Source organism: Thamnophis sirtalis, unplaced genomic scaffold (genome assembly GCF_051295495.1).
Source record: "Thamnophis sirtalis isolate CommonGarterSnake01/CBP01778 unplaced genomic scaffold, rThaSir2_p1.2 scaffold_6, whole genome shotgun sequence".
Lineage (NCBI taxonomy): Eukaryota > Metazoa > Chordata > Lepidosauria > Squamata > Natricidae > Thamnophis > Thamnophis sirtalis.
This window is the reverse complement of record NW_028261386.1, coordinates 22745158-22767234: the sequence shown is the minus strand read 5'-3', so window position 1 is coordinate 22767234 and position 22077 is coordinate 22745158. Positions and strand designations below refer to the sequence as shown.

The window sequence follows — 22077 nt, the reverse complement described above, 5'->3', positions numbered from 1 at the left end:
ATAATTCAGGAGAGAATCCCTTCAAGCAATCCAATTTTCTCAGCTTCCTGCAGCAAAAACTCTTGTTAATTTTATGGCTTTCCTAAATAGCAACCTGTTTGCATATTTAGTGAAAGACTGAATTAGTAACAATTCTTGGATATGTAGAAAAATGTAAGAAGCTATTTTGCTTTCATCAAGAGTACTGGAAATCTGGTGTTGTAATTAATCTTCAGTTGCCAGTATCATCCAGAGCACCAAATGTGGACCGAAACATCAACCTGTAAAGGGGCATCTATTTTACACAAAACAACCTTTCGTATTTTTCGGAATATAAGAAGCACCTTTTTCCCCTCAAAAAAGAGGGTGAAAATCTGGGTGCATCTTATACACTGAATACAGCATTTTTGGCCTCCCGAAACCCCGCCCCCTTTGTAAAAATGGCCGTGCATAGCCTTTAGGAGGCTTCCAGAGTACTCCTGGGGGCTGGGGAGGGCAAAAATGAGTGAAAAATAGGCTGCATTTTGCTCGTTTTTGCTCCCCCCAGCCTCCAGAAGCACTCTGGAAGCCTCCTAAAAGCTATGCATGCCATTTTTGTGAAAAACGGGTCGTTTTTTGCTCATTTTTGTCCCACCCCCCAGCCCTTAGGAGCACTCTACAACCCTCCTAAAGGCTATATATGCCCTTTTTTTTTGACAAAAACCAGGCCCGTTTTCATGAAAAGCATGCTGTTTTTGGGAGGCCTGCAGAGTGCAAAAACCTATTTTTTTAATTTGCCTCTTCAAAATCTTGATGCATCTTATACTCTGAAAAACACAGTACTTGGATTTTCAGTGCCAGAAAAGAACAAAGTAATGTTTTCTCTGATGACTTCATTTTATCTGCTTCAGCCTTCCTTCCCCGAGGAAGTGGTTTGTATTGTATTGATTACTTATTTATGAAGCTTCTGCCACAGTACATGCAATTCAAAAGATTCTTGGCAGCTTACAGCTTGCAAGTTAAAACATCAACAGTCTGATTAAAACTCCAAACAGGGACCATCAAAAGCAACCTAAACAATATAATAAGGACAAAAAAATGGGGGGAAATAATTAAATTTTTTCACGTGAAGTGTTAATACCACTTTATAATGGCTTGGTAAGGCCACACTTGGAATACTGCATTCAGTTTTGGTCGCCACGATGTAGAAATGATGTGGAGACTCTGGAAAGAGTGCAGAAGAGCAACAAAGATGATTAGGGGTCTGAAGGCTGAAACATATGAAGAACGGTTGCAGGAACTGGGTATGTCTAGTTTAATAGAAAGAAAGACTAGGAGAGACATGATAGCAGTGTTCCAATATCTCAGGGGTTGCCACAAAGAAGAGGGAGTCAAGCTATTCTCCAAGACACCTGAGGGTAGAATAAGAAGCAATGGGTGGAAACTAATCAAGGAGAGAAGCAACTTAGAACTGAGGAAAAATTTCCTGATAGTTAGAACAATTAATCAGTGGAACAGCTTGCCTCCAGAAGTTGTGAATGCCCCAACACTGGAAGTCTTTAAGAAGATGTTGGATAGCCATTTGTCTGGGATGGTATAGGGTTTCCTGCCTAGGCAGGGGGTTGAACTAGAAGATCTCCAAGGTCTATTCCAACTCTGCTATTGTATTGTAAATATGGTATCATACATGAGAGAATATTTTATACACACAGTAATTTGGTCTTCAACATTTTCCTAACAATTGGCAAAATGGGAGTTACCCTGAGTTTTGTCAGCAGGCTGTTCCAAAGAACTAGAATTGACACCCCCCCCAAAAAAAGCAGTACCTTGCAGCTTTACTCCCTCCAACCGCACAGAAATGTGGGGCTATGAGTAGCTTCTCCTTGGGTACAGGTAGTCCTTGACTTACAACACTTTGTTTAGTGATCATTCAGTTACAACAGCACTGAAAAAAAATGACTTACGGCCATTTTTCACATTTACGACCTTTGCAGTATTCCTATCGTTACATGATTTACATTCGGACGCTTGACAACTGACTCACCTTTATAAGGGTTGCAGTGTCCCAGGGAGGGCCCATGATCCCCTTTTGCAATCTTCTGACAAGGTAGAGTCAATGGGGAAACCAGAGCCACGTAACAACTGTGTTACTAATTTAACAATTGCAATGATTCACTTAACGGATGTGGCAAGAAAAGTCATAAAAGGGGGCAAAACTCACTTAACAAATTTCTCACTTAATAACATAAATTTTGGACTCAATTGTTATCATAGGTTTAGGACTACCTGTATTTTAATAGATTGAGCTGCTTGGAATATGTGGCCCTGTAGATACTGCCACATAGCTCAAACATAAGTGAATTAAGACTCGTCTTTGTAGAAATTATGTTGATCAGTTTCAACCAGTGGTGGGATTCAGTCAGTTCGCACCTATTCGGGAGAACCGGTTGGTAACCTTCAAAGTAGTTCAGAGAACCGATTGTTGGAAGAAATCTCCTTTTGTTTTTTTCCACTTTACAGGGCTAATCCTGTAAGGAAGGCAGGAAGGAAACATTCTAGTGTTGTTTTAGTCTAATCTTTATTGACCTGCTTACAGAAACTGCCTCTCCGGTTAACTCTTATTACATTGTAACAGCTAAGGCGAAGTGCCCATCAACCTGAGTGACCTTGAGTTGGCCAAGCCCACCCAGTCACATGACCACCGAGCCCCACCTACCCAGATAGTCATTAGGGCAGAGAACCGGTTGTTAAATTATTTGAATCCCACCACTGGTTTCAACCAAGACTTTGGTCTTCTGCATAATAATGTTACAGGTAATAATCAGTGGTGGGATTAGTGTTTGTTTTTTTTTTTTGCTACGTGGCGTGGCATGGTTTGGTGAGCGTGGCATGGGGGAAGAATACGATAAAATCTCCATTCCCACCCTGCTCCAGGGGAAGGTTGCTGCAAAATCCCCATTTCTTCCCAATCAGCTGGGACTCAGGAGGCAGAGAATAGATGGGGGTGGGGCCAGTCAGAGGTGGCATTTACCAGTTCTACGAACTACTCAAAATTTCTGCTATCGGTTCTCCAGAACTGGTCAGAACCTGCTGAATACCCACCTCTGGTAATAATCCATTTCTACATAAACTGATAGACTTATGAGTTCCTGATTTCCATTTTAAAATTTGGCAGTACACTGATTCTTTTCCAATAAAAGATTGATGTTATAGTACATTATATATTTCTGGTACAAAATTGAGGTCTCATCCAACAATGCTAGAATGGATCTCATCCTTGCTTAGGTAGGATCAATGTATACATATGAGCCAGCAGGACTTTCAAATGTCAGCGTCCTTTCACCAGCTGGCAACCCTAACGGTAAGAAATCCTCCAGTTAGGAAAAATACTAGACAGGAAACCCAGAAGAGCCAGATTTATTTCCAAGATCACCACCTGCCTATTTTTATCCTCAAGCAAAGGTAATATATATTTTTTTAAAAGCAGCTAGTTGGCTTCAACCCATAGCACATAACTCATTTAATGTAACACTGCCACAAGATTCAGTGACAGCAATAGATTTATATTGCAGTTGACCTTGGGAGATCTCAGAAAGCTAAGCAGGTTTGGAGCTGTCTGGTGCTTGATTGAGAAACCACAAGGAAATAAGCAAGAATGGAATATAGGGGAGGCAATCCAGGAAGAAGGCAATGGTAGCCATTTTGGTGTTATTGTCAAGAAATCTACCTGAATGGATCCAGGAAGATGAGCATGACTCCAAAGGATCTCACTTTTTCAAAAGAAGATGAGTAAATCTGTGGTAGAAGTAGCTACTAGATATGAAAACTTAATGGCATTTTCATGTTTTTAAAAGAATCAGTATGCTGTTGAATGCCAGGCAAACAACAAGAGAACTGCCATTTCATTCTCTGTCAATGGATTTGCCAGAGTATTTGCTTGGTCATTACGAAAACAGACTATAGATTCATATAGATCAGGGTTGTCAAATACAAGGCCCATAGGTCAGATCTAACCCATGGGGTGCTTAGATCTGACATGTAGAGCTGTGCTGGAAACAGTGAAGGACTGGCCCGCGATGCCTCTGCCAACAAAAACAGAGCTTGAGAGCTCCGCGAGTGGCCCTACCAAGCTCCATTTTCACTGGCAGAGAGATGCAGGACGCTGTTGCAGGTGAAAACGGAGCTCAGGAGCCCATTTTCGCTGACAAGAGGGGTGTAGGAGGCCATTGCAGGTAAAAACGGAGCTCGGGAGCCCGTTTTCATTGACAAAGCGCTTGGGCCCCCACAGGCGCCCCAACATTAGTGACATTGAGCTAGCCATGCCCTCTTGGCCATGCCCCTCCCCCAGCCCTCCCAAAGTCAAACACAACCCTGATGCGGCCCTCAATGAAATTGAGTTTGACACCCCTAATATAGATGGATCTTTGGTCAGTAAAACTGTTGGTGCTTCTATATAATATATATTATGGTAATATATATTTTAAAAGATGAGACTAAGGAAAGGAGTACAGCTAAGGAGATGAAGACTCACAGTGTTTCCCATATGCAGGGAACATTTGGATCAGCTTTGCTCAATATAATAGTCTCCAGATGCAAACCAGTCAGCTGCAGACCATGGGGAACTATTGAAAAAGGAGTGCTGCAAAATTTGCATGATTCCTTACAATTTTAGCACTGAGTGGGAAGGGATTCCAAGTTGGCCCTCTGCCTGCAGTGCTAAATCAGCAGGAGGAAAAATACAACAGTGCTTAGGAAAATTGCCGGAGCATTGTAGAATGAGAAGGCAGTGCCATCGACCCTGTGGCTTTATTTGGTTATTCAGCTCCCTCATCTTCTGCATCCCACCTGCAATGTTTTCTGGCCGGTCTTTTGATTTTGCTTAGGTTTATTATTCTTGGTTGCTTGTAAAGGTCAACCTGCTTCTGGATAGTGGCTGGATCAGCAATCGTTAATAATGCATTGTAAGTTGTTCAGAGCAGGTGATTCAGTCTGCAAAATGAAACGGAAGCTGCAAAGAAGTTAGATATTTGTGCAAAACTGCTACCGTACAGATAGTCCTCAACTTACAACCATTTATTTAGTGACCAGTACAACAGCACTGGAAAAAGTCACTTCTGACTGGTTTTCATATTATGACTGTTGCAGCATTCCTATGGTTAACATGATCATTATTCGGGCACTTGGCAACTGGCATGTATTTATGACAGTTGCACTGTCCTGGGATCATTTGATCTCACCACTTGTAACCTGGCTTCGGACAAGGAGTAAGTGAAGCTAGATTTGCTTAATGACTGCAAGAGTCACTTAACAATTGCATGGATTTGCTTAACAACTGGGGCAAAAAGGTCGTAAAATGGAGCAAACTTAACCACTGCCTTGCTTAGCAACAGAAATGTTGAGCTCAATTGTGATTGTAAGTCAAGGACTACTGTATGTGTATTTGAAACAAATTTCCAAACTAACCACGAAATGGCTATAGAGCAGATCAATGTTTTGGAACAGCTTCACAGTCAGCAGGATTGAATATTATTCAGGATCTGGGGAGATCTCAAAATGTAGTTCATGTAAGGAGGTCAGGGGTTGTTCTTAAGCTAGATAGGTTCCGCAAAGAAGAATGGGGGGAAAATATCAAAATATCAAACTCAAGACTAAAAATACATTCTGTAAAATACAGAAAGTACATTCTTCCTTTCTGCCAAAGGGATACAACGTAGTGTCTGAAAGGCTGCCTAAGCTTTTTGCATCTACCATTTTCACCATTTTCTTATTTTGAATCTAATAATATATATGTATGTACCGGTATGCATGCGTGCGTGCGTGCGTGCATATATATATATGATAAGGAATCGAGCTCTGTAGCTCAATGGTTAACACATCTGCCTAAGAGGCAATAGAGCACAGGTTCGATTCCCAGAAAGGGTAAGGCTAGCTGATGAGAGCTAAATAGCTTGAAATAGATCTATACTAGTCTCCCTTTATTTATTTATCAGCATAAATCTAACATATATATATGTTAGCCATATATATATATATAAGCACTAATTTGTAAAGTATTTAACTCTGTACTCTGTGGGAACTGTTCATTTAGAGGTTTGTGCAAACATACAATTTGCTCCCAAAATATATCTTTTACTCAGATTTCTCTGCTAAATGCTCTGTAAAAAATGGGTACGTAGGTTAATTAAATTTGCAGGAATAAGAAAAAGAAGATATTAAATAAAGCATTACTGAACAACTCCTGCTAACTATATGGGCATGTCCCTGCATTTTCTTGGAAGGAGTACCAAAATAATTTGTTACCTTTTCCCTGCATGCTGGCTGGGGAATTCTGGGAGCTTAAATACTGATTTAAATGCTAGCAAAACCTGATCCAGACTCAACCAGATACAGCCAGGTGCTGATATGGGAGGTGGGGATTTAGAAAAAAAAAAGCAAATTTCTGTGCATCATTAATATTTCGATGTTTCTATTATTACTTACAGTTTTAGAACTGATCCAAGATATCTAGATGCCTCAAGTACACAATCCCCCCAAAAGAGCCCAAAATGTAACTCTCCCAGGGTGTGCTAATTAATGCCCTAACGAAAGGAAATGGAAATGAAAAAGGCCGTGTATTATTATTTTAGGAGACCCACTGCTGGATGACCACTAGATGACAGCAAATAACTTGTCTCTTTCCAGAGATTTTTTGCAGCCCAGATCTGGCGCGGAAGTGGGGCTAGAGGAGAGTTGTTTAGCAAAACTTGCTGGGTTGTGCCATCTGTGTGAGATCCGCCTTTCCTTCTGCTAGGCTGTTTCACATTCCAAATGGATTTTTTTTCTTTTCTTTTCTAGATGACTGTGAGACCTAACAGGAGCCTACTTTTTAAAGAGGCTATCAAGGAAGACGATGCACATTCATTTTGATTAATCTGCTCAAATCGGCCACTCTTTACTACATTTATAACCCCATGATGCCCAGCAGTCTGGGAGATGTAGCACCCACTCAACTGGAAAAGGTTTTCGTAAACGGTGCTGGTCCCAAAAATTCAAATGTGCAGCCAATTCTGAGGATGACATCTCATGGCTTTTCTTTTGATCCGGACGCTCCCCGTTTTGTTCCGAATGGCCGAAACGATGGCCTGACTCTGTTGTTGCATCCCCATATTCCCATAATTTCAAGATAAGACTCTCTACTGTTGACCTCACCCCATTCCTAAGAGGTCTGTAAGGGGCGTGCATAAGCGCACCAGCGTGCCTACCGTCCCTGACCTACTGTCCCCATTTATTCGTACCCATTTCCTGTGTTCATATTTATCTTTATACTTACGTTAACTTTTACATGTCTGACAAGCAAACTAAAATAAATAAATAAACACACCTGTCCCTTTAAGAAACAGCCCCCTCCCCCCCCCACCAGCCTACCGCACCAGCCTACCTTCTACAAGTCAACCGGCTCGGAGTTGCATCCTTCTCCCCTTGTGGGTGAAGAAGACAACAAAGGCAGGACTACGTTCCCCAGGATGCTTTGCGAACAGTGGGCGGGGTAGCCGAGGAGCCGCTGGTGTTCCCCTTCTGGGGGTGGGCAGCATCTGAGGATGAGGAGACGCTTTCTGTTATCATCACCCAGCCCCCTTCCGCCCTCTCGCGCTTGGCTTTTCCGTTCCAGGGCAGCCACCAGCAAGCCAAGCGCCGGCAGCCCCCTCCCCTCCACCCTCCCACCGGATCAGCAGCAGCGGCGGCGGCGGCGGCGGCAGCGGCAGGAGCATCTCCCTCCGGGCGCTGCTTTCCCCCTCCCTCCCCTCCCTCCCTTCTGTTTTCCTCCCTCGTTCTCTTTACGTGCCAGAGGGGCGGCAGCTGCCGCTGTTGCCGCTGCTGAGCTGCAATGAATGAGCATCCAGCGCTGCGACTCGCAAGCCCTTCGGATCGCCTGGAGCTGCCGAGGGAGCCGCTGCGAAGCTGTTGAAGATTAGGAAGAAAGCGAGCCTAAGGCAGAGTGGGGGGCTCACGCCGTCCGCCGCCTGCGGGGAAGGCTGCAACCGCACCGTTCCCCCCCCTCCTTACCTCTCTTCTTCCTCCCACCCCCCCACCCCCCATCCTTCACGGCGGGATGAGCCGTCATGGGTGGTCCGCGGTCCGAGGCGGGATGCCGTGAACGGAGCATGCCTTGACTCTACCTATTGTGCGAAGAGAAGACGGTGCCGATAACCGCAGCCGCCCCAGCCTGTCAAGTCCGCTGCCGCAGCGGAGCAACCACCCAGCAGCAACCTCGGAGCGGAGAGGAGGACGAGGACCTCATGCCTAGGAACGGGGCGGCCGCTGCCCAGCCCTGACAGCCGAAGGGCAAGGAAAGCATCCCCCCCTCCACCGCCGGGAGCAAGGACCCCCGTCTCGGTTTCGCCATGGCTAATAGGCCGAGGGTCAGCGAGACTCTAAAAGTGGTGGTCCGCTGCCGCCCCATGAACAGGAAAGAGGAAGCCACGGGCTACGAGAGGATCATGGACATGGATGTGAAGCTGGGCCAGGTGACGATCCGGAACCCCAAGGCCTCCCCAGGGGAACTGGCCAAAACCTTCACCTTTGATGCCGTGTATGATGCCACTTCCAAGCAGGCAGACCTGTACGATGAAACGGTCCGGCCCTTGATCGATTCGGTCCTGCAAGGGTTCAACGGCACCATCTTTGCCTACGGTCAGACCGGTACCGGGAAGACCTACACTATGCAAGGGATCTGGGCTGACCCTGAGAAGAGAGGGGTCATCCCCATCTCCTTTGAGCACATCTTCACCCACATCTCCCGTTCTCAGAACCAGCAATATTTGGTCAGGGCTTCCTATTTGGAGATCTATCAAGAAGAGATCCGAGATCTCCTGGCGAAAGACCAGAGTAAGAAAATGGATCTGAAAGAGAACCCGGAAACGGGGGTTTACATCAAGGACCTTTCGTCCTTTGTGACAAAAAACGTCAAAGAAATTGAACATGTCATGAATTTGGGGAACCAAACCCGATCGGTGGGCAGCACGAACATGAACGAGTACAGCTCCCGCTCGCACGCCATCTTTGTCATCACGGTGGAGTGCAGTGAGACTGGCCCAGATGGAGAGGATCACATCCGGGTGGGGAAGCTCAACTTGGTGGACTTGGCTGGGAGTGAAAGGCAGAGCAAGATGGGTGCCCAGGGGGAACGGCCCAAAGAGGCCTCCAAGATCAACCTCTCCCTCTCCGCTCTGGGGAATGTGATTTCAGCCCTGGTGGATGGCAAAAGCACCCATATCCCCTATCGGGATTCCAAGCTCACCCGCCTTCTGCAGGACTCTTTGGGTGGTAATGCCAAGACCATCATGGTAGCCACGCTGGGCCCAGCTTCCCACAGTTACGATGAGAGCTTGTCAACCCTCCGTTTCGCTAACAGGGCCAAAAATATCAAGAACAAGCCACGAATCAACGAGGATCCTAAAGATACACTATTGCGGGAGTTCCAGGAGGAGATCATCCGCCTGAAGGCCCAGTTGGAGAAACGAGGGATGCTGAGCAAGAAAAGGCGGAGGAGTAGCCGGAGAAAGAAAACCATAGATGGGGAGGGAACCCCCGAAGGTGAAGAGCCAGAGGACAATGAGGATGGAGGGCTGGAAAAAAACATGAAAAATTACTTGAAGGAGCAAAAGGAAAAGTTGGAGGAGGAAAAAGCAGCAATCCAAGATGACCACAGCCTGGTGAATGAGGAGAAGCAAAAGCTACTGGAGGAGAAAGAAAAGATGATTGAGGAACTCAGGAGGGAGCAAGAGGCCACTGAACTTCTAGCAACCAAATACAAGGTAAGTCTTATGCATACCACCATTTCTGAAGTGTGGTTTGGGTACACAACACTTGTGCATTGGGGGGGGGGGAGCAGTGAGAAGAACATCATTTTCTAGGTGAAGCAGGAGGTCCCACGTTGTTCTAAATATCATCTGATAGGTTTAACTATTAAGATTAACTCACTCTCCCCCTTTTAATCACACTTAGTTAATCAGATGGACTTCTTGAATTCTTAACTCAGCATGCAGCCATTCATTATTAGGCCTATTCCAGCAATACTGGTGGTAAATACGGGTTGATGCTTGGTGAAAAGAGGTGTGACTTCCTGGGGAGACAGAGGCCACATGCTAATATTTTGCTGGCGCACACTGGACCTTGTGGCAGTAATGGATTTCTGTTGGCTGCAGTATCTGCTGGGCCTCTTGCTTAGGTTTATGCGCTGTCATGTGTCGGATTCCTTTGCATAGGCTGTCAGACGCTCTCCATCTGGCCAGGAAGGAGGAGTGGCTGAACTGTGGAGCGATGAAGCCCAGTAGGGGGTCTTTGGTGTTTAGGGCTGGCAGCTTCAGCTAATAAGCTCTTCCGTTGCACAACAAAGCAGCACAGAAAAGGCCATTGCTATGACTGGGTGGAGGTGACCTCCTGCATACGCATTGGCTGGTACCTCTGGGAGATTGGCCAATTGTTCCTGCAGTTCTGATGGGGTTTCCTTTTGTCTCTGCAAATGGGTGTTAACAAGAGGGGATGCAACCTTCCCTGACTTCCAGGTCACACCGCCTGCAGCATCTTAGGGGTTTAAGTGAGGATTTCCCCCATCCTATTTCTGTCCCAATACTTTTACTGAAAAGTGTGCCTAACGGATGCTCAAAGGTCACTCCCCCCCGCCCCCCTAAACTGTATCTGCATCTTTTTGCTGACTCTTGTTTTGGCCAGATCTGCAAGTGTTGTCTGTGCCCTTGGTTGCCTTTTAGCGTGACCTGGGAAGTGTAGCAAGATAGGGCCCATCCTGTGGGCCAAGAATGAGGTTCCCGAACTTGCCTCCCGGTTTGAGTCTCATCTCTCTTAAAAAAATGGGTGGGTGTGCCCCACGATTCAGACTATGGAGCACATGGAATATCGTGTTTATTGAAAATGCTTAAGTTGATTACTCAAGTAATCAGTTTGAAGGATTCGTGCAATATATTGAAGCATAAACCCAACGGTTGAGGTTCACACAGGATGCTAAGCTGCAAAAGAAAAAAAAATCTCTAATCAAGGTTAATACAAAATCAAATACAGCACACTGGACAAATGTAGCTGCTTTGCCTTTAATTGACATGGTTGTATGAATACTTCTGAAATGTTTATAGTGATTCTATATTGTATTTCCAGGATGAAAACACAAGGTCCTACTGAAGCTCCCAAAAATAATGACCCTGCCCCAAACTATGGCTTTTAGAAAATCTCATGTCAAATTACCAGGCTTCCCTCCTCTCTTAGAACTAATTGGACATTCCAAGAACCAAACCTTGGAATTCTTCAACAACTACTTGGCATTTATCCATCCATCCTTCCATCCAGTGTACGTGTCTGCCTACCTATCACATAAGATTCTAGAATGGTAAACCAAATCCAACTGAACAATCGATTAAAACCAAAAAGAAACTAAGGTCCCAATAAAATTTCAGTATTTCAACAGCAAACATTCTATGCCGCCTTCATTCCACCCTCTTTATTTCCAACATGCACATCTTCAAGAGTATGTTTAAATAAATAAATGTGGGAGAACATTTTAAAGGAGAGGTACTTTCCCACATAGGTTCCTTTAAGCCATAATTTGCTGAATAAACCATTGTTGGTTCATCTTAAACAATATATAAAGGCATAACCCATGGTTTTACAAATCTGAATAGTTGAGTTTATGTGACATGTTAAGCTAGAACCAAACCAGCCATATGCCATGTATGAATGCAATCGGATGACTGAAACTATTTTGTTTGTTGATATCACACGCTAACTAATCTTAAGTGGTCAGGGTTTCCATACCATAGAGGTAAAGGTTCCCCCGCACTTGTGTGCTAGTTGTTTCCAGCTCTAGGGGTGGTGCTCATCTCTGTTTCTAAGCTGAAGACCCAGCGCTGTCCAGCGACGTCTCCATGGTTATGTGGCTGGCATGACTAAATGCCAAAGGTGCATGGAGAGCTGTTACCTTCCCACCAAAGTGGTCCCTCTTTTTCTACTTGCATTTTTTATATGCTTTCGAACTGCTAGGTTGGCAGAAGCCAAGAAAAGTAACAGGAGCTCACTCTGTGAGCTCCTGTTACTTGCTTTTGTTCGGGGACGACTAGCACATACGTGCGAGGGGAACCTTTATCTTTACTTTATCTCCTACCAGCAGAAACCATTGGACCCCATGAAGGGGATTGATACCCCACAAAATACACCTGTTTGCATATTATTCTTGGTACTTGGTACAATGCAAAGAGGCAAAGAAAGAAGCCAAAGTCCAAAAGGGACCAAATCATATTTGAGCATACCCCAAAAGTGGGCAAGGGGCTGATGAGTTTCAAACTTGGGGGTGGGGTGGGGGTGTTTTTGCAAGCCCATTATTTACTGTGATTGCTTGGGCTGAGGGCAGGGAATAAAGCTGTGCATGGCTAGAGATATTGTATTCTCCCCAGGTGAAACTTGTCACTTTGCAACTGCCCTACAAATGAGTTGGTCTCATTGCAAATGCAGACAGTATCGCTGGCTAGATGAATAGCTAAGGCTGAATGTGCATTGCTCATGAGACCTAAGTGAAAAACTCCATGCTTTCTGGGCTTTGCCCATGGCTTATAATTAGAAGAAATGTATTGGACACAGGGTTGTCAGGACTGGGAGGTTGTTTTGCAGCCAAAACTATGTTGGGTTTTTAAATATATATTATTTTTGGTCCACTAAATACCACAGAGATCGTGGTAGTGATAATACTAAAGTTACTGGAAACAGTGGGGGCAGAATGTCAGGTTCTTTGTTCATTTTTTAAAGTTTTATCCTTTCTTTCTTTCTTTCTTTCTTTCTTTCTTTCTTTCTTTCTTTCTTTCTTTCTTTCTTTCTTTCTTTCTTTCTTTCTTTGTAAGATAAATATGTACATCAACTCTGTCAGGGACTGAATATACCGTATTTTTCAGAGTACCCCCCCCCAAAAGATGGTGAAAATCTGGGTGCGTCTTATACACTGAATACAGCATTTTTGGCCTCCCAAAACCCTGCCCCCTTTCAAAAAATGGCTGTGTATAGCCTTATGGAGGCTTCCAGAGTGCTCCTGGGGGCTGGGGAAGGCAAAAATGAGTGAAAAATGGTCCGTGTTTTGCTTGTTTTTGCCCCCTCAGCCCCCAGGAGCATTCTACAAGCTTCCTAAAGGCTATGCATATCCTTTTTTGACAAAATGGGCCCGTTTTCGCAAAAAAAAAAGAGCCATTTTGGGGAGAAAAAAAACTTTCTTTTTTAATTTGCATCTTCAAAATCTTGGTGCATCTTAGGCTCCAAAAATATGGTACCTTCCCTTCCCCTTTCTTTTTTCTTTTGGAAGAAAACTACACTTCCGCATTTTGATACTTTGCTGCTGAATTTCATTGACAAAATCTTGGTGGTAGAGGAAAGTTTTTAAAAGGCTTGCCATCTTATGCGATTCATAAGCTATGGATTACTTACTCCTAGGAGCATCCTCCTGTGCAGATGAGGGACACATGATGCTTTGTCAGAATCAGGCTTCTTCCTTTCTCTGCTACAGTAGGAATCAGGGCTTCAGTGAGATGAAGGAGGCTGTGTTTTCCTCCTCCCTCTTTAGTCTCTGAAATCACACATCCTTTTCTAGGAGGGGAAAAACTTGGATCCCATTTTTTCTAATCCTAGATCAGTAGTGAAGAAATAGCATGTCCATGATACTCCCTTGTTTGATATTCCTGGTTTTCCAGGATTGGATGGGCACAGAGGATGCCCTGGTGGGATTCAATTTTTTTACTACCGGTTCTGTGGGCGTGGCTTGGTGGGCATAGTGTAGCATGGTTTGGTGGGCGTGGCAGGGGAAGGATACTGTAGAATCTCCATTCCCTCTCCACTCCAGGGGAAGGTTACTGCAAAATCTCAATTTCCTCCCAATCAGCTGGGACTCAGGAGTCAGAGAATAGATGAGGGCAGAGCCAGTCAGAAGTGGTATTTACCAGTTCTCCAAATTACTCAAAATTTCCACTACTGGTTCTCTAGAACTGGTCAGAACCTGCTGAATACCAACTCTGCTGAAGATCCCCAACAAAGCTCTCCAAGATATGGACCTCTCGGCTTCCAAGAAGATAGCAGAGGCATCTGACTGACCTCTTGTCATTAAAGGGAGGGAGAAGGATGTGGGGTAATGGCATCTGCATGAATATTCCCTTCTGTTGGTTGGAGTTACCCTCTCAATGAACAAGCACAATGCCTATAACAAGTCCCCCCAGCCCATACAGCCTTGGGTCAATGGTGGCCTAGAAAAGAAGGAGACCATTGTGTTCCGGAGAGAGGCAGCTTTGTGAACGGATGGATGGAAAACAGAGGGAAGCCCTCCTTTTCTTTAGCACACAATCCAGCCTTATGGAATATTGTGTTTTAAAAAAAATCAGATCAAAGACTGACCAGCTTAGCAGCCCCGAAAAGGACATGATCTCATTTCCAATAGGTGGGCCAAGGGATAATGAATATTATGAACAATCTGATCTGGGGAAATACATTATCTGAGCTGAGCCATTGTGGGTTTGTATATCATGACTTGTGACTAAGCATGTTATATAGGTACCTGGCCAGTGGTAATTTTATAACCAGTGTTTAAAGTATCTTCAGCTTCAAGCATTGCCTGGACTTAGTCAATGGTGTAATGCCTGCTTCCTTAGTTTAATGCGGCTGCTTCAGCCATCTTGGAAGAAGAGCCTGGGAACCTTGCTATGCATACAAAGGCAGCAAAGATAATGGGTGTGATATAAATAGCAGGAAAAGTGGCCATGCTCAGATCTTTGATATTGTGCTGCTTTCAAAACAGCTCTTGCATTTGGCTCCCTGGGAGTGGTCAGTAATCACAAGGATGTGTTGGATAAAATGATCACTGAACCACATTTTGCTGCCTAGGGCCTGATTTGGCACATCAAGAAGAGCCAAAGAAAAGAGCAGTGGTTGTGCATGGCTACCACCCTAATATGAAAAAGACCTCAGAAACTATCTGGTTAGATCTTGCTGTATAATTGCCGTGTTTCCCCAGAGTGCTTGGCCTTATTTTCTGGGAGGTCTTATTATTTTTGAGGTGCAGGAGGAAGTGAGCATGGTCATCTCATGGCTGCTGCTGTGTTGCAATATTTTTTTTTGGGGGGGAGCTTATTTTTGGGAGAGGGCTGATTTTAGCGCATGTGCTCAAAAGCCCGATTGGACTTATTATCCAGGGAGGTCTTATTTTTGGGGAAACAAGTGTGGTGGTGGGGGGTGACAGTAATGCACGACAGTAATGAGTCTCTCCTAAATCAGGTCAATAGTCCAATTAGCCCAGGAGAGTCCATTTGAAGGCCACTGCCATTGGTTCCTCAAGACCCCTGGCCAAATATTTAGCTTTTCAAATTTGACATCCTTGGCTACCAGTATAACCACCGAACCTCCCTTGGTGTTTTAAGCCCCATTACCAAAAATTAAAGAGCTTTTTTTTGAGAATTTATCCTCTTGCCCAGAAAAAGAAGGCAGAGGTGAGCTGAGATTGAAAGAACATCTCAGTTTGTGTTTGGACTGTGATTATTTTATATGACTGCCACACCTGCATTTTGCAAGTTTCCTGTACCATGCTCAGAATTCCAGCTATTCTCACCAGCTCAACAAGAAAAAGAGGAATTGTCAGTGAGGAAAAGCAGCAGATCTTTGCTCAGCTCCAGAGAAAGATTCACTGAGTTACCATCTGTTGGCTTGAGCTCTAAGCCATAATGTTTGCGTGGTTCAGCTGTATATATATTTTATACATCCAGCCTTCCAGCAAGCCATGTTTAAGCAAACCATGACTAAGTATGTTGTGTGAATCTGATCAGAAAGCAATTTATGTTAAGCTCTGCTTTGCCCTTGTGTTTCCTGTGGTGGAATACCATTGCATTCCATTTTAATTTGCAAGATTTTAGTAAAGGAAACTTAAATCGAAAACAAAGAGATCGTGTGAGGGTTTTTTATGCTGCTATCTTACTATCATGCTTGATGGAATTGTTTTTGATCAGCAGCTGCCTTTAGCAACGTAATTGCAACGGAAGGCTGACCTAATTTTGACAAGCACAGGGAATGTAGGCTGTAGGGCTAGGCAGAGTAACTAGCGCTCTAGATTGGGCTCCCTTTGGGAGCATGTGTGCACACAATGCAGCTTCAGAGATGTGATTCTTACTGGCAGAACGGATGGTAGTGAAAGCAACAGCATTGCATTAGTAATGCTAAAAGATGAAATGGGGGCACAGTGACAGTATTAGATGCAAAACTCATCCTTCATCTATTTCTAAATGGGAGACTATTGTTGGATAGCAATCAAATGAACAATAGTCTTTTTTCCCCCACTTCAGCAAGGCTGTGTGCACATTGTAATTCTACAGCAGCAAGAAACACACACACAAGCTAACAATAATTGTATTTCCACATGATGACAGTTAATTATTAAAAAAACACATTTTTAGTCTTTTTGGTACTCAAATGGGCTTGAAAATGTATCAGCAACATCTGGTGAAATGCCTGAAACCAACAGGGAAGGGCTAAAAACTGAAAACAAAATTTGTAATATGACTTTATGTGCTTAGGATGCTAAATTAAATTGTTCTTGGGGAAAATGTTATCTTGTGAGGGATACTCTAAGCTGTAAACCAGGGATATGTAATTTCTGATTTGATTAGTATTTTTATAGCTTGTTGAAGCCATTACTCCAAAATTGGGGGTCTCTCCCCCTCCATTTTAGAAGGTGTTCTTCAAGCATAGCAAACAGCCCAGAAGACAAGCTCAGGATCCCAAAAGATCTTGATAGGCTCCATTTTTCTTTGTCTTTGTCTTCTGGTTCTTTGGAAAATAAGTTGACCCCCCTCTTCTTTGTGACTGCCCCTCAAATACTGGAATACTGCTATAATGTCACCCCTTGGCCTTCTTTTCTCTAGACTAACCATATCCAAATACTGCAACTGTTCTTCATATGTTTTTTCTCCAGCCTTTAATCATCTTAGTTGCTCTTCTTTGCACGTTTTCCAAAGTCTCAACTTCTTTTTTTGTAATGTGGTAACCAAAACTGGATGCAGTATTGCAAGTGTGGTCCAGAGGTGGGTTTCTGCCGGTTCACCCCGGATCGGGTGAACCAGTAGTGGTGGCGGCGGGAGGCTCTGCCCACCCACACGGACCCTTCTGTGCATGCGTGGAAGTGTCGCATGAGCGTGCAAGTGCACCTGCATGAGCAAACCGGTAGTAAAATAAATTGAAACCTACCAGTGGTGTGGTCTTACTAAAGATTTATGAAGTGGTACTAATTCTTCATGATTTTGATTCTATGCCTCTGTTTATACAACCAAGGACTGTATTACCTTTTTTGGCTGCTGCCGCACACTGCTCATGTTTAAGTGATCATCCACTTGGACTTCAAGGTCCCTCTCACAGTTACGGTTTTTGAGCAAGGTTTCATCGGATCTATACTTGTATCTTTGGTTTTTCCTGCATAGGTATAAAACCTTGCTTTTCTCCACAATAAATTTCATGTTGTTGGACAATTGACAGTGAATCTTAGACAGTGGGCCAGAGGTGGGTTACAGGCAGCACGCCCCGGTACGGGCATACCGGAGCCTGCCCGGAGCACCAGGTACCGTTCCGGTATGGTGCTCTGGAGGGCCCACCAACCCGCCCAAGCTCCTTACCTGTCCTTTAAGCCTGTCCATGTGGGCAACATGGGCCCGTTCCAACCGTACCAGTTGGAACAGGATCCGGAACCCACCACTGCAGTGGCCCCTAACTTTTTGGACACTAGGAACCAGTTCAGTGGAGAAAGGTTTTTCCGTGAACTGGAGGGGGTGTGGCTGTGTGTGCTGCCTGCATCCTGTGGATGGGGCTTCACTTGTTTGCGTGGCCCAGTTTCTGGCATGCTGCGGCCTAGTAGCAGTCCAAGGACTGGGAGTTGAGACAGTGTGACCACATCCCCCACTCATATCCAAGATTGAGCTTCATCTGTTTTTCCTATCCAAACCCCTATAGCCTCTAGACACTGAGATAGAAGATCAGTGACCAAGAGTTATGTAAATAGGTATCATTAGCATATTGTTGATATCCAATCCCATGACAACAGATAACATCACCCAGGAGATTCATGTAGAAGCTATATAAGAATGGCAGGGGTGGGTGGTGGGAAACTGAGCAAGAGCTGAGGACTTCCCTATGTCAATAGGAAGGAGGACTGTTTGTGGAAGAAGGAGGAGAGCTAACACAACACTGTGTGTCCCACTCCCAATCACCTGAGCTGATCCAGAAGGACAAAGTGATCAATGGCATTGAAAGCCAAGAGATTTAGAAGGACCAGGATGAATGTGTTACCGCCATCTCAGTCCCATCATAGGTCAAAGGGCTGCCTCAGTAATGTGTCCAGATCTGGTAGGGAGCCAATCTGTTTTTTCCAGCAGTGCTCTAATGTCTTTTGCCATTTTATTTCCCAGTTCCTTTGCGAACCAGGAGACCTCCAAGATCCATGTGTAGAAAAGGCCATGAAAGTAGAATCTGAATCAAGGCTGTCACCACATTATCATCCCAAGAGACGACTAAGACCTAAGTTGAACTGAGGTCTAACCGGTGTCGGGGCAGACAAATTGATAGGCACGAAGACCTCCAGAACTATGGTCTGTATTTCAAGGGCAAGAAGAGCAACATTCCCAGTTCCAGATCACATTGTCACTGCCCCTAGAGAAAGAACAGATGCAACAAGTGACCCACTCCTATGCATCTAACTCTTGATGACTTGGGTCAGGTCAATGGTTGCCATGGTGGCAGCTGTGAACTCCCAAGCCACTTCAGACTCCACACCTGGGAAAGCAAGTTGACATCTCCCAGTGCCATAGGCTGGAAAACTCAGGCACAATGTCGAGCAGTTCAGGTAAGGAAGCCATTGTAGAGCAACTTACAACCAATTTGTTTAGCGATCTTTCATGGTTACAACTACGCTGGAAAATGTGACTTAAAACTGGTCCTGGCACTTGTGACCATTGCAGCATCGCCATGGTCACGTGATCAAAGGTTGGGCAATTTGGCAACCAGCCTGTATTTATGACAGTTGTAGCATCTCAGGGTCATTTACGATCTTCCCAGCTGGCTTCCGACAAGCAAAGTCAATGGGACAAACCAGATTGGCTTAATGATGGCATGGTTCACATAACTGCAGTGATTTGCTTAATAACCAGGGCAAAAAAAGTCTCATAAAACCAGGAGTGGCTCACTTAACAACTGCCTTGCTTAGCAACATAAATTATGGCCCGGTTTGCATTTGTAGGTTGAGAACTGCCTGTATGCAGCAAGGAGGCCTATACAGTAGCAGCAGTCCTATCTGTTCCCTACAGCTTGATTCTGCAAATAGGATCTCACTTCTGGATATCTGTGGGGCAGGAACTCCAAAAGCCACAATAGCCATTGCCCCACCATTGGCCTGGGTTCGCAATTGCCACATTGGAAACCAAGACGGCACTGGATCAGTAATGGTATCCTATTATCTTCACTACCGGTTTGGTAGCGGGAGTGCACGTCTGGGCATGCGCAGAACCTTGATGATGTGATGATGTCTGGGTGGGTGGGAGGAGCCTCGCGCTGTCACCACTACTGGTTCGCCGGAACCAATGCGAACCGGCAGCATACCACCTCTGCCCTGGATTCTGTCAATATGCTAAAACAGAACTAAACAAGCAGTCTTATACCGTAACACTTTTGCCTGAACCCAGTCTATGACTGCAAATGTTACCATCAAAGAAGGAAAATCTGGAGGCTGAGTAGCAACGCGCATCTACTAATAGGGCTAGATTGGAGAGTACAAGAGTCTCCTAAGGGAAATAATGGGAGGAGCTGTTGCTAAGCAACTGATTTGCCAGGCATTGCAGGGAATTCTTGTGATAGAGTAAGCAGAGATCCATAGCCACCATTTGTGTCATTTGGACAGATTCTGTCACAGTGTGTTTTCCCTCTTCTTTTGCCCTTTGAAAATGGTTTTTTTTCATTCTTCGGGTGTTACTCAATAATACACGGATGGCTTCCCTTTGATGAAGTTTTTATATCTCCCTTTAACATGGTTTTAAGGCAGGGTGTGGTTTTATTGGCAGTGGGTGATATTTTCTGGAAAATAACCACTTCATTTTTGTTTTGTATTATTAAAATTTAGCACGGTCTATATATTTTCCTCAACATTCTGTCAGAGTGATGGAGACAAAAAAGTAGAAGTGTGGGTGATATGCCCTGCTAAATGGAAAAGAGGATTCCAGGGTTTTCTGATCAGCAGAAAATATTTCAATCCCTGAGCAAAGATAGGGCTAGCCACTGCCACATCTGGAGGATTTTGTAAAAAACTATATGAATTTTAGCCAAGGTGTAGAGCTGCCTAATAAAGCATTGCTGCATTCAGGAACATCCGTAGAGGAGGCCAAAGAAAGTCTAAACAATGCCTGTGACTGTGATTGAAGCTGTGCTCTTTTTAACATGCATTACGCATGCAACATACATAAAAGAGGCAGTGCTTTAATCCTGCATCCATGACCACTATCTTGGGTTTTTTGTCTTACCCTAACCTACCATGCATCCTCCAGTAGTTTTCAGTAGTTTTTAGTGATGTACATTTTTTTTTCATGTGCCAGAGGAGGAAATGATCAAATACATATAATGCATAGGGATGTTTGAAGAAATGTCCACCTGGGTTCAGTTGCAAGTGGGGAGAAAGACACTGGAAACATGGTGGCTATTTGGGAAAGTGGTGTTAATGGTGGACAGGAGCACATGGTTTGAGGGAGAGGGAGAGGGAGAGAGGGAGAGGATGAGAGAGAGAGAGAGAGAGAGAGAGAGAGAGAGAGAGAGAGAGAGAGAGTCTAGGTGGCAAGCAATAGTGTTGATGTGAATTCTGAGCAGTCTTATGATCTGCAATGCGTGACAGATGAATTTTGTGCCTTCAGTTATAGGCTACATATTTTCAGAAGATGCTGGTTTATGAGCTTATCTGTAGATGTGTGTGCCTCTTTCTGTTTTATTTCACTTATTGTTTACCTCGCTTGCATGGCCATCGTCCAAATTATGACAAGCTTATTTGATAAGCTTGTTTAATAATGTTCTTCAATGATGAGAAGGCTGAGAGTTTATGAAATCATCTGTCTGGTTCCAGGATGGTTCATCGCTTCCTTGCATTTTTATTATTCAGTCAGGAGCAGCAGGCACAGGCCACATTTCATCATACAAAGTCAAGGGATGGTGCAAGTCATCCAAGGATTGAAAACAACAAAGGGTGGGTGGGTCCCTTGTGTTTTGAGAGCTAGCTATGTCTCTGGAATGTCTGTGTCTTTACAGAAAGCCCCTGAACATTCCTCCCAGGTGAGATATTCTCCAGAAGGAGATGAAAAGTGTTATTAATCAAATGAAATGTAATTTAGATAAAGATGTAATAATTGAAATTCTAAACATTTCAGAATAAATCTTAAGATTCCGCTTAGCCATCTTCTTAATGTAGTTGCAACCATTATTCATAAATACATCTAGTTTTTTACTTTAAAAACATTCAGGATTTAACCTGCACCATTTCTCCTATAAATGAACAAGAGAGAGTTTTTTCTTTGTGTTTTTTTAATTGATTGACTAACCAATAACCCAGCGTTGCCCAGGTATTTATTTATAGGGGGAAAATGTCCAGACCAAACGTAATTTCTAACGTTGGATTTCCCCCCTTACCAGAGGGAGCCCCCTTGTGGAGTACTGTGAAGCCATTACCATGGCAACTCCACTGTGTTGTACAGTAGAAGCCACTATGGCAGTATGGCACAACAGGCTGTATCTTAACAGAATACACTGTTAGGGGTATCTTACCCCCACAGTATTTTTCTACAGAGAATAAGTCATCTGTGTACCAAGTTTGGTTGATATTGCTCAAGAGTTATGCTGGAACACACACACACACACAGCCAGATAGATAGATAGATAGATAGATAGATAGATAGATAGATAGATAGATAGATAGATAGATAGGTAGGTAGGTAGGTAGGTAGGTAGGTAGGTAGGTAGGTAGGTTATGAGCCATCAGATTAGTGTCAGCTCTTAGTAATGACATTCTCCAGCTCTGTCCCCACCCTGGTTCTTCAGATCTTC

General features: G+C 44.2%; 1 protein-coding gene and 1 long non-coding RNA gene across 4 annotated transcripts in view; one reads left to right on the top strand and one right to left on the bottom strand.

Annotated features, from left to right (window-relative positions):
- Positions 1-7519, bottom strand: part of LOC148044901 (uncharacterized) — a 28574-nt gene extending 21055 nt beyond the window's left edge. Inside the window, exon 1 of the long non-coding RNA XR_015696894.1 lies at positions 7376-7519. This is a non-coding gene — a long non-coding RNA (uncharacterized LOC148044901). The remainder of the gene's footprint in view (positions 1-7375) is intronic.
- Positions 7520-7525: 6 nt separating this feature from the next.
- The window catches only part of KIF3C (kinesin family member 3C), a 41192-nt gene continuing 26640 nt past the window's right edge, over positions 7526-22077 (top strand). For all 3 annotated transcript variants that reach the window (XR_015696893.1, XM_087717401.1, XM_014057288.2), the window contains exon 1: positions 7526-9752. Coding sequence is in view for 2 of the 3 variants with exons in the window: in XM_087717401.1 (XP_087573527.1) it covers positions 8340-9752 (1413 nt within the window). In the remaining variant the exon portion in view is untranslated. The remainder of the gene's footprint in view (positions 9753-22077) is intronic.